General features: G+C 39.8%; 1 protein-coding gene across 1 annotated transcript in view; it reads right to left on the bottom strand.

Moving 5' to 3' along the window:
• The window catches only part of kiaa2026.L (KIAA2026 L homeolog), a 29,507-nt gene extending 19,428 nt beyond the window's left edge, over positions 1-10,079 (bottom strand). Inside the window, exons 1-3 of the mRNA XM_018258174.2 lie at positions 9,473-10,079; positions 6,116-6,316; positions 2,360-3,768 (exon numbers count right to left, since the gene is read on the bottom strand). Coding sequence (XP_018113663.1) covers positions 2,360-3,768; positions 6,116-6,316; positions 9,473-9,510 — 1,648 coding nt within the window. The 5' untranslated portion in view covers positions 9,511-10,079. The remainder of the gene's footprint in view (positions 1-2,359; positions 3,769-6,115; positions 6,317-9,472) is intronic.
• Between the last annotated feature and the right edge of the window lie 3,289 nt (positions 10,080-13,368).

Below are 13,368 nucleotides of genomic sequence, written 5' to 3'. Positions count from 1 at the left end.
CTGTGCACAATGAGAGAGGTTGATAGTAACTGGATGGTTTGGCTGTGAAGCACAAAAAACCCCGGGCACACTTCCCACGTTGGGAGATAATATGCAACAGGCAACCTGCACAGTGTAGGTGACTGGCATAACTCCATATGTTATGAATACAAGGTATTAAAATAATTTCTGAAGAGAAAAAATAGGACATGTCCTGACCTCCTGAGGACACAACAAAAAACTGGATTAGGCTCCGCCTGATGGGGGGGATAAACCAGCGAGGGAGGAGCTAGTTTTTCATTTATTGTTGTGTCCTACCTCCTAATGGCAATTCCAAGCAATGTAGTGTGGATTAGAACACCCACCTTCTAGGTCAGCAAAGATATGCCTGGTGCATTTGCTGTGCACTCCGCTTCAATAAATCACTGAAAACTTCATGCAGACCTGTGTGCCGTGAGGTTCTTTCTACACTACTACCTCCTAATGGTATCAGCTATACCCCATGGCTCCCTGTGTCCCCCAAGCACACACTAGAGAAAATACCCATTCCCCTGAATCCAAATTGGGTATGCATGCCTTTCTACTCCTAACTACCAAGCTGCAAAGTTTGCCTAAATTTGGCAATTTTGATGACATTTTCAAAAATCACTTCAAAACTTCCACATCTTAACTCCCACATATCATTATGTACCAAAGTAAAACACCCTAAATATGAATGCCAGGAGTCCAGAACAGTTTGAGGCCCACTGTATTAGTTTACTTAAGAATGTGGCATATATGAACCCCAAAATGAAGGCACCCCATACAAGCCATCAGTTCTCTAATTCCAGATGTTGCAAAATCAACACATTTACAGCATTTGTTGAGGAATAAAGGCACAAAAATTATGTGCACCCCAAAAAAATATATTTTTCAGCGCTAAAGAAGTATGTGAAGCAGCGCGTCACTATGTGACAGTAAGTATCTATTGCTAACACCTTCAACAAACAGGCAGCAATATAGACCAAGTGGCAGATCATTTCACTAATGTGCCCAATATTACTGCTACGTGATTCCTGATTGCACTTTGCTGGGGGGGCCAAATTATTATTAATTTCATGATGGAGGCTGAGGGTCGGTGTAAATTTGAAAATGGGACGCATTTGGTCCCCGGGCCTGACTTTGGGCACGCCTGTTGTAGGCAATAATACATAGTATAGTATAGTGCTGGTTTCACTTTGGACTAAAATGTACTATTTTCTTTACAATGGCCCCTTTATTGGATGCAATATTGTTTGGACACCCCTGGCTTACAAGATTGTAGATTTTTAAGTTATGCTATATGTATTCTTTATGTTGAATATGATCAGGAGAGCAGCAGAATTATTATTGTCATATCTATAAATCAACCAAGTGGGTCCACAGATGTAAAACATTTTTGTGACAATCTAACATGTTTGGTCCTTTCAAAGTAAATAATTAATTGCCAGTATACAACACAAGCCCTATTCATTGAACTCATTTTCAACAAAGGGGTATGCTGCTTCCTTAAACATGCAGAGTGTTGACAAAATAACAAACACCTAGCGGCCTATATATAATGTTGTATAAAACAGTGGAGAAAAACATCACCAGTGATGTTTCCAATAGCAACCTATTAGATCTTTGTTTTTAACTTATAGGTGACTGTTGAAATCCATTTGCTGATTGGTTGCTATGGGCAACATCACCGGTGATGGTTTTCACCAATGTTTTACACAGTATGATAGCCACCCTAATTTTATCAGTACCTAAAAAGATAGTGGGATTAGTGAGGTGCAGGCTGGCCCAAAACCTGTGGGTCTGATGGGTTCAGACCACATCCACATATCTATGCAAGCTACAGGCAAGTTGGGGGCAGAACTCTACTATACACTCACCTTGCCGGCAACCTTACCATTCTCCCTCTGGCAGCCTGTAATTATAGTCTTGTGCTACACCCCTCCTCCTAGGTGACATCAGAGATGGGCGGGGCAGATGCAGGTATATAAATACTGCCGGGTCAGGTGCAGGGCAACATGGTCAACCCACACATCACTAGTAGGGACAATCTTTACCTTCAAAACTACTTTAGTCCTAGAAAGATGTTCCTCTTAGTGTCCTTTCCTTCTGTTGATTGCGTTACTTTGCTCAGCATACAAGCTACTTTACAATTGAATCTGATTTGTAAATATACCACCTATCAGATCTTATGTGATCTGATATAACACTGGTAAATGTCCTTGCATTATTCTACCTCCACTAGACTACTACTACTGCTCTGACCAGTGTTATTAAAGAACCTTATTGTACCTAACCCTTTACAGCTTTTCATATATAAATCAATATTTATACAAGTTCACTGCTGAAGTTATATACTCACCTGATTTGTGTTTCTTATGTTTTGCTCTCTTTTTTGTAAAATACAGCTTGCTTTGAATTTCAGTTTTTAAGGATCTGAATTTGTGCAACTGCAGGTTATCACATTTAACGTGCAAGTAGTCATTTATTACATCTTTAAATTTCTTATTTTTTTTCTTTTTGGCCCGTATTCTGCCGAGTTTTAATTTCTTGTGGTTAAGTAAAGAACTATCTAAAATTTTATCCATAGCTACTTGATGACAAATGACATCAGGACTATCAGTGTGGTTCTTATTTACATGAATCTGGCAAGTTTTAAACGCATTTTCTTTAAGAGGGCTAAATTCTGATTTGCCTCTTGTTGCCTCTCCATATTTATTAACATCTTCAAGAACTCGAATTTCTCCAGGACTCAGCGGTTCCCCATAACCAACTACTTCTCCAGGACTAATGGGCTTTTCCACATTTTCCTTAAAACATACAGTTTCTGTAGTGTTGCATGGCAGATGGGCTTTTGTCTCACAAATTATCTTTGCATCTTGCACTGTGCTGCTGCAATTTTCAACTTGAGGTTTTTCATGGCAGTGTTCTTGTCTCTCACAGCTCTGAAAGCACGCCTTATAGATTTCAGGTAACACTTTTTTGGCAGTCCTTAGGTCTCCATTGCATTTATTAGAAAACTTACATTTTGCTCTCACCAGTCTACTTTTGAGAGCTCTTTTCACCTTAACAGGCGGGACTGGATATTCAGGGGCTCGAAATGGTCTCTGTTTATACACACGGACATCTGCACCACAAAACTGAGGAAAGTGAATGTATGCATTTTCTTGAGAATCATAGCCTAAAATAAGTTCTCTACATTCATGAATAGGCTGGCCAAGTACAGCATCTTGGACTTCGCTCTGAGTTTCATACACAAAGTCACACAGACCCTTCAACAGCCAAACTTTTTGATAGAATGGCAGCTCATGAAATGCAGTTTTTTCAAGTGGATTGATTTCACCAAGTACCATAAAAAACTGAGAGCAGAGGCCAAGTTTCTCAGCACAATGATCTGGGTTTTCCGCTTGACCTATCATGGTATACCACTGCTGTATCCTTTGCCCGAGAGCTCTTTCCCACTCCTTATATGGAAGGTTAGGCCTACGATGTAAAGTTGGTCTGCGATGTGGGGTGCTTAATAAGGAAGTCATTATTTTTGACAGGAAAACATTGCATTGAGGCATTAATAAACACCGTTCCAACTCATAGAAAACAATTTCTGGCAGATTCAAAATTTGTTGAGCTAAGCAAAGAAAGTGACCAATGGCTGGTATTTCCCACATGGTTTTTATGGAGGTGGGCTTGGAAAGGGCAAGCAAGTTCCTTTCCCACTCTTCCGCTTCTTTTTGGCAGGCCTCTTCCACTTCCCGTCGCTCTTGTTCTCTGAGCCTGGAGAAATATATAATATCATGTTACATAGTAGTTACATAGTTAAGTTGGGTTGAAAAAAGATCAAAGTTCATCCTCTCCAAATGAAACACAGTGCACATATATACACACTCTTATGGACCCCTCCATACACTAACAAACGATATATACCAATACTAATTGTAGACTGTAGTATCACAATAGCCTATGATATTATGTTTGTCCAAGAAATCATCCAAGCCACTCTTAAAAGGCATTAATAGAATCTGCTATCACTCAGCAGGACATTCCACAACCTTTCTATGAAAAAACACCTACACACCTTTAAATGAAAGTTCTGTTCCTCTAGTCTTAAGGGGTGGCCTCTGGTGTGTTGATCCTTTTTATGGGAAAAACTTCTATAATGCCCTCTTCCATCGCTTTAATAAATGTAGTTGCACGTCTCTGCACACTCTGTGGTTCATTTATAGCCTTCTTAAGGACTTGAGCCCAAAACTGCACTGCATACTCAAGGTGAGGCCTAACCAGGGACCTATCATGAGATAAAATATAATTTTTATCCCTTGAATTAATTCCCTTTTTATGCAGGACAGTGCACATTTATATTTCTACCAAGATGCATAACCTTGCATTTATTAACACTGAACCTCATTTTCCAGTTTGCTGCCCAGTTTTCCAATTTAGTCAAATAACTCTGCAAAATGACAGCATCCTGCATGGAACTTCTGCACAATTTAGTATCATCAGCAAATAACAGAAACAGTACTTTCAATGGTCACCTCGAGGTCATTAATAAACAAGTTAAAAAACAAAGGACCAAGGACAGACCTCAGAAGCACTCCACTGGTCTAATTAGAAAATGTTTCATTTACCACCACCATTCTATGTATTCTTCAGCCAGTTCTCTACCCAGGTCCAAATACTATGTTCCAGGTCAACATTCCTAAATTTAACCAGTAACCTTCTGTGTAGTACTGTATCAAATGCTTTAGCAAAGTCAAAGTATATAATATCCACTGCCATCCCAGAGTCGAGCTTCCTGCTCACCTCCTCATAAAAGGCAATTCAATTAGTCTGCAAGCTGTTACAGATAAAACCATGCTGTCACAAATTCATAGTATTGTGAATTGTAATGAAGTAAAGTATCGTATACCTTAATACCCTTTCCTACCACTGACGTCAGACTAATCAGCCTATATTTTTGAGGCTTAAAATTGGATCACTTTTTGAATAGCAGCACCATGCCAGGCTTCAATAAATCCTGAAAAATAAAGTAAAGAGGTTTGGCAATCACAGAGCAAAGTTTGTTTAGTACCCTGGGATAAATACCATCTGGTTCCAGACCTTTGTTTACCGTTACATGTTCAAGTATCTTTTATATTTCCTGTTGAGTGACCCATGCATCAGTAGTTGTATTATTAGAGTTGGGACTAAAGAAACCTTCATTAGTGAGTTCTTTAATTGTTCCGTAAACAATTCAGAATTAGTGATGAGCTGATTTTCCCCCTGGGATGGATTTGCAGAGAAATTCAGCATTTCACCATCTTCAAATTTTTCCAGAAAATCCACCACAAAAAAGTTGCCAGCAAGAAAAAAAATTATTGACTTTAATGTATTTGTACAAAAAGTAGCCAAAACAAAAAAAGTCAGCACAAGAAAAGTCACATGTGTAAATTTTTTTTATTGTTGCTTATTGATTTTTTCAATTGTTGACCAACTTACCCCCCCGATATTAAAGGTCTCACACCTTCCTGCTTAATTTTTTTTTACTATTACAAAAAAAGTTCAAATTATATTTAAAATGTAATCTCTCTCTCTCTCTCTATAAACACACACATATACTTGTTTTAGCAATTTTTTAATTAAGCCACCAACATTGTATTTAGGGGATAATATGCACCTTTATTCTGTATGGATTGGTTTAATCTTGTCAATTATAGGTAAAAATGCTAAAAAACAGTGGTTTCATTGTGGTCTAGAGTCTTGGCAGCAATGCAATATTCCAAAGATCTGAGCAGAGTTTTTTTTTCTCTGCAGGTTCTATTAACTAATATGAATATTTACAAGTTAATGGTTGGTTTATTATTATTATCAATAGTAAATGAACAAAAGTATTTTACGCAGCATAAATAAAAATAAGTGAAAAACCAATAGTACCCCCTTGAGTCAAGCTTTTTTTTTTTTTATAAGCAACTAACTGGAATCCGTGTTCTGTAACCAAAAAATGAAGTATTCACTCAGAGAGGCATTAGACAATGACACAATAAGATTATTAATCAGAAAACTTTATTCTGTAAAAAGGATATTCTATGCACAAAATAAGCTACAGCAATGAGGCATGTATACAAGTGATTACAGTTTCTGTTACCTTTTTTCCTCTTTAGATTTAAGAAACTCCTCTTGTCGTTGGGCCTGCACCATCACAGATTCCGCAGCAGCAGTGTTTGAATTTGCTAAGCCCCTTGTGATGCATCTTCTTCGAGTAGAAGTGCAGAGTGCTCTTTTGTCATCTTCTACTTCAGAATGTCCTTTAGATGTCACAGCTATTGATGTTTTCTCTCTTAAGTTCCTTAAAAGCAAAAATAAATACTAGAAATGCATAACTTGCTATACAAACAACATTACAAAAATATACAAACCATACTTTTTACCTGTAATGCAATTATTTCACATGAAAACTATTACATTTTAGAAAGATCTCAACATTTACATCCATCTGTAAACCTACAGTATTCTATAATTAAATTTAATAGTGTAGTGTTGTGGGGCTGGCACCCATAAAGGATCTCAAAGTTGCTAATAACAGCCTATTCTGGTATTTTAGATACGATTTTGGGATAATTAATAATTTGCTGTTTACATATTCCTGGAAAATAATACCACTGTTAATATAATCGCAATATATATTGTATGTGCCAAGCTGTGTCATGAGCTAATGTCTAATTTACAAGAATTACAGAGATTATATAAACAATTTAAATCAAACATTGTTTTAGAAATTAGAAACATTGCTTAAAATCTACTTAATATATACTTGGCCTATTCTACCTTTGTGAATAATACTGAGAATTGCAACAAACAATGGACTCTGCCTTGTGGGATCAGTGCCAAAATATACCAACCATGACTAACAAGCGGAAGAAAGCAAGCACATTTCTGTGTGAGAACCGTTTTAAAACAAACGCATACATAAAATATCAGTGTGCCTTTTTACGCAAAAGGCAAAGTAAGGAGCATGTCGTAGGTGGAACTTCATATGTAAGACGGACTTTTCTGTGCATGCATGAAACTATCCACTCTGGACAACAAAGTATTTTAATCTGTCAGAATACTCATGCAAACTAAACCGAGAATGGACTGAACTAGCCAGAATAGGTCATTAGTTCATTTATCCATTACTTCATATTCAGTTTCACAATAACTGCTTCAAATGATACATGTGAAAGAAGAAATGCAGTATTTTTTTAGTTTTAACAAGAGCGTTTGTTTGCTCAGAAATAATATTTTTGTTTGGACTTTTTGATATTCAAGTTTATAACAGTTATTTGCTTTCTGGTCTTATGCCCCCAAATGTGCCTGCCTTTAAGCATAAAGTTACACTATATAATATCCCATACAATGAGGATTAAAGGGTACTGACAAGGGCAGCCATAAAAAATATCCATGTATGGGCTTAATAAGAAGGACAGCAGAGTGCCTTGCTGAGGGCTATATCTAGACATGTGGGGTACTGGTTGATATTTTATTTCATTAAATCTTCCTCAAGGTTTGAGTGCCCCCTAAGATTTTGCCCCTTAAAGTATAACACCTCTATCAGAGTATTTTATTTATTATACAATGAGCGATTAAAAAAAATAGTTAACCCTGCATCCAGCAGCAACTCATTTATGCCAGTTGACATAACTTTTTGATGATATTCTGGAATCCAAATTGTCTATTACTGCTTGTCCAACCACAGATTAATTTCTCATTCAGTGACACTGGGAGCTAGGGTGATGTAATTCCATTCTATCATCTAGTTGACAAAAACATGCTCTGAGAAAACTTGTGATATGGAGGTTGTTTTGAGTGAGAACTCAATAATTAGCTTTACAGTGCAATTAAAATGTTAAAACCAGTCTCTGTATGCTTACTCTGGGTTACTAGTGCAACCTGTCTTCTAGGCAGTTGGCAGATTATAACTTACTTGATACAAATGGGGGCATTTTTGGGGGTGAACCTTCCTAAGGATAACGGAGACTGAGCACACAAGACCAGATTACTTTGTGGTCAACTGGAGGTGCAGTTTGAAAGGTGCACTGTATAACCTCTGTATGCTTATTGATGCCTTGAACGCCTGAAATACCTGGAATTGAACTGCAGGCTCCCCTGTTGATGTATGAAGCCTCTTATACTATGCCTGTGTTCTCCAGCAATAATATGGGCCAGGTATTATTTGCAGCTGTCTTATTAAATGCAAAGGTATGGTGTGTGTAAAGGCTTAAAATGTATCATATCCCTAGTTGCTTTCTCATGTATCAAATCAATATAACTTTATTGGAATAAGATGTACATTTGTAAGCATCTTACATACTCCCCATTCAAATAGATTAGAGAGGCCTTAAAAGCTTAGAGATGTTTTCAATGGGGACTACAACTTCCACCAACCTATTATCATGAATTAAAATATTGTGGGTGCTGTAGTCAAGCAACCGTAGAGATGGATTCTTAAGGTGAAGTTGCATAACAACATTTTTGGGCCAGTGGCCCAACTAATGCAAGAGTATCCTCCTATGAAAAAAGTTTTATTAGAGTATGATATTAAAGGGATTCTGTCATAATTTTTTATGGTGTCGTTTTTATTTCTAAATTACACTGCAAATAATTCACTCTACCATGTAAAATTTCATTCCTGAACCAGCAAGTGTATTTTTTTTAAATTCATAATATTGGTGGGCAGGCAGCCATCTCAGGTCATTTTGCCAGGTTCATGTGCTTTCAGAAAGAGCCAACACTTTAAGATGGAACTGCTTTCTAGCAGGCTGTTGTGTTGTCTGTCTCAGTGGGACTTGGCTTTTTACTATTGAGTGCTGTTCTGCTATTGGTCTACCAGGGAGCTGTTATAGTGTATCACAGAGCTGTTATCTGGTTACCCTCCTATTGTTCGGTTGTTACAGCAGTAAAGAGTGACTTTATTTTATCAGAGCACAAGCCACATGACTGGGGGCAGCTGGGAAACTGGCAATATGTCTAGCCCCATGTCGGATTTCAAAATTAAATATAAAAAAATCTGTTTGCTCTTTTGAGAAACAGATTTCAAAGCAGAATTCTGCTCGAGCATCACTATTAGCTGATGCATTTTGAACAAAAAAAAAACAAAACATTTTTCTCCATGACAGTATCCCTTTAAAAACTGCACAGAAAACTCAGTATAAGATAACAGATGACTGACAGGTAAAGATAAGTCTCATAGGAGGATCATCTTGAATCTGTATCTAAGCTTTGGATTTCTATTAGGAGAGAAAATAATCAGTTTAAGGGAAGTTCCCCTTTAAAGTACAGTGAGATTGAACAGTTGCAGCAGCACAAAAACCAGGCTCTACTGAGTTTCAATACAAGTGCACATTATGCAAAGCCCTTTTAGTGAATCTCAATGGGATGGGATTGTCACAGGGGGAAAGATGAAATACATTAAAAAAAGCAAAGTCTAGTTAAATCACATTATGCCAGTTGTATGTAAACCTACAGAGACGAATGCAAATTCGATTGTCTGTCCACCTGCATTCTGTAACCCCATCCGGAACTCTCGTCAGATTAAATAGAGTCACACACACTGTTCAGCTCATCCATTTTTCACAGACTTTAAGGCTACAGCTGTAATAACTGGAGTGACGGACTCGCTACTTTCTGCTCCAGCATCAACTTCAGTTTCTGGGCTTGTTTGGACAGTCACAGCTTAACTCCAGGTAGCCGGTAACTAGGTTCGGATTAGCCGCTCGGCGACCCAGGGGGCCCGCATAGTGTTAGGGGCCGGCCCAGAAATGTCAAAATGTAGCAAATAAATGAATGGAGCCGGGATGCGACCGGACCAATTACTTCATTCAGTTCATGTCAGTCAGCAGTGCTCGTGTTCAGGAGCTAATAAGTAAGTTCCGCTGCCTCAGTGCTTGTCACCTGCCATTTACTTGCTTTGCCTGATTCCAGCTGCGTCCTGTCCTCCAGGACCAACTACGTAACTGCGTGCGTCTGACGAAACTGGGGTGGAGAGGGGGAGGGAAGGAGGAGGGACGCCAGAGCTGGGCCAGGCACAGCAGAACGGAGAGGGCGTTATGGCGTACACTCTGCGCGCGGGGGAGGCGGACTTGAAATGAAAGGCGTGGGCGCGGCCAAATGTCCAGGGGGTTGTAGAATGGTAGCGGCTAGTTCCTATCCTAGGAAAGGACCTGACGTCACGGTTATGTGGTCCCACCATGTGACTGCTCCACTGCGGCTTACCTATTGGTGAGCGGCAAATTCAAACATGGGAAAGTGGTAATGGGTTCTAGTGTCGGCTGCGGACTCTTGACAGGACCTGCAACTAAATTCCCAGGGTTGCCAACTTGTATTGTAGGTTTAGTACAGGTTGTACCCTCTACCTCAGGTTTTGGGCCAGTTCATTGTGTCGCTGGATGTTTGTAGGCAGGGCCGGATTTACATAGAGGGCGCCCCTAGGCCCACTGCCGTTCGTCGCACTTGTCCCCTCTCCTTTATTCGTGCAAATTTTCATCATCAATGGGGAAATTTAAAAAATGATTGTATCTCCAGCGCTTTCCCAGTGTTTTTGAACCAATGTGGGTGTGGTTGGGCAGGGCCTATGTGGCCTTTCCACAAATCCGGGCCTGTTTGTAGGGATTGAAGGGATCACTGCCTCTGAATTTTTGTGTTGTGAGGGGGGATCACAGTGAATTCATGTCAGCTAGACTGTATTCAATATTTAGACAAACAAATGCAGCTACAAGATTGCTGTTGCAGCTGGGTTGTTTTTTTTTTTTCCATTACTCTCGCACAATTACGGTGCAACAATGGCAAGATAAAAATGAAAGGCAAGACGTACTGACACAGCTATAATAATATTATATTCATTAACCATAAACAGCTTTGCTTTTCTGCCATGCACTGAAAGTCTCCCTTAATGGAGAATAATGTAATGGACAACTTGGGAACAATAAATTGTATAGAAACTGTTGTCTTGGTGTTTCATGAGCTGACGGAAAATGTGGAGCTCTTAGTCAAGTAATAGAACATGGGATAACGGTTATGAGAGGGACTTATATTTAAGGAGAGGATCATTGCCCCTAAAACTTTTTAAAGGACCAGTAACACCAAGTTAGCTTAACACTTACTGGACCAGTAACGTCAAAAATTTTTACAAAAAAATTCGTTAGAATACAATGAAAAAAAAACACCAACACAAATTAAAATTTAAAATAGCAAAGCCTTTATTAAGAAATAACTTACAGAAACTCCACTTCCTGTCCTCTTCATAAACGGCGAAAGGGCGACCATCCATATGCAGCGCTCGATTTCTCCTCCTGGCTATACACTGACAGCGTGTCCTCTGCCTGATCGCCTTCTCCAGCTCTTCTTCATCCAACAGCAGTATGAAGGCGATGTCTCCTGCTCCTCCGCTCCAGGAATGCAGCCCTCACTGCCGACCCCGTGCCCACTCCGTCACTGTCAAGGCAGCTGAAACAAAGCAGCCGCAAAAGAATGCGTCCAACACTGAGCCGGCAACCCCAGGAGGACGAGCTTCTTTTGGTGAGCAGTGCTGCTCCCCGCCTGCAGCTGCTGCACCCTCTGTCAATAAAGGCTTTGCTATTTTAAATTTTAATTTGTGTTGGTGGTTTTTTTTCGTTGTATGCTAACAAATTTTTTTGTAAAAATTTTTGACGTTACTGGTCCTTTAATTCCCACCAAACTGCTATATAAGTCAGGCTTACTCTCCCCTTTGGTTTTCTTTTTAAATCTTGAGCTTCAATCTGACTTCCAAAGTGCTTCATAACAGAATGTGTAAAGGTGACGGCCGCTTGAATTCCTCTGTGTGCTGAACCAGAAGTCATCTTCACATGGATGACCTAAGCACCTAAGCTTTTTTCTTTTTTTTAAGCATCTGCAGTTCAAATGTCTGTTTCTTTTCCTTCAGACAGCTTTGGGGGTAATATTGTGAGCATATATATTAAAGGAACAGTTCAGTGTAAAATTAAAACACTGGGTAAATAGATAGACTGTGTAGAATAAAAAAAATGTTTTCAATATAGTTAGCCAAAAATGTATAAAGGCTGGAGTGATTGGATGTCGAACAGAATAGAACAGAACCCAACTTCCTGCTTTTCAGCTCTCCAACTATGAGTTAAGGTGGCCAAACACGACCAGATTAAAGCTGTTGATATGGGTCCTTTAGACCGATTCGGCATCTTATCTGCCCATGTGTGGGGACTACCAACGGGTCCCCCCAATCAATATCAGGCCAAAAATCTGGCAGATACAGATCGAGCAAGATTGATTTTTTTCTTTGATACAGGATTGCACCAGCTAGTTGATGCAGTCCTGTGACCTGTCGGCGCCCATTCACAGATTGAAATCTGCTCGTTCGGCCCCAGGGCCGAATGTTCAGATTAACCTGATATCGCCCAGCCGTTAGTGGGCATATCGGGTTAAGATTCGCTCGTTTGGTGACCTCTAATAGTGTATGGCCACCTTTAGTCAGCAACTCTCTCTGGACATGAGTAACTAAGTGCTTCAGTGAGTGCTTCAGAACAGACCCCTGCAGCTTTCACTGTGAGCAGAAAAACCTCTGTATGTGTCTCTCAAAAGCTCACTGACAGCTGCTAACACTGGGGGGGGTACGGCAGGGCCCTGAGACAGTAATCTCAGTGGGCCCCGGACCCCCAGCCCGACCCTGACAACATATGTAAGGGCACAGCCTGCCGCTAGACATGTAAAGTCAAATGTGGTAATAACTAAGCTGGTATGCAAGAATATGATAGAAAAATTTTTATTTCAGATACTGGAGCTTACAAGGTGCACAGACTATGGGACCCTAGCCCCAAAAAATTAATATCGGACCTCTACAAGTCTCTGATCTCTGCTCTAGGCAACCCGTTTGAGAAGGTAATGAGTAAATGGGTTGAGGATATACCTCATTTAGATGCTGCAATGTGGGAGGATGCGGTTGAGGGAGTCTATGATTTTCTGATTTCTACTAGGGATAAGATGGTTCAATACCGAATAATGCATAGGACCTACATCACCCCGCTGAGACTCAAAAATATGGGCAGAAACCCTAGTGCCACTTGCCCCAAATGTCAGACCCCAGATGCTGGGTTCTTCCACCTGTTATGAGCATGCCCCCTAGTTCATGAGTACTGGACCAAAGTGGTAAAAGAGCAGTTCCTCCTGCCGGGAGTGGTAACTCCAGAGGTGTGCCTCCTAGGGCTTGTTGATGCGGTGGTTCCCCTGAATAAAACCAGGATATTGTTAAAATCAGTGTACTTCTATGCAAAGAAGCTTGTAGCAATGAAGTGGATGAGCCCCCAAGCACCTACAGTCAAACAATGGGTGCAAATGATTAACAGTAAACTGGCTGTCATTAAACTCACATAT

Source organism: Xenopus laevis, chromosome 1L (assembly GCF_017654675.1).
Source record: "Xenopus laevis strain J_2021 chromosome 1L, Xenopus_laevis_v10.1, whole genome shotgun sequence".
Classification (NCBI taxonomy): domain Eukaryota; kingdom Metazoa; phylum Chordata; class Amphibia; order Anura; family Pipidae; genus Xenopus; species Xenopus laevis.
The sequence above is the reverse complement of the archived record's forward strand: the minus strand, read 5'-3'. Positions and strand labels throughout refer to the sequence as shown.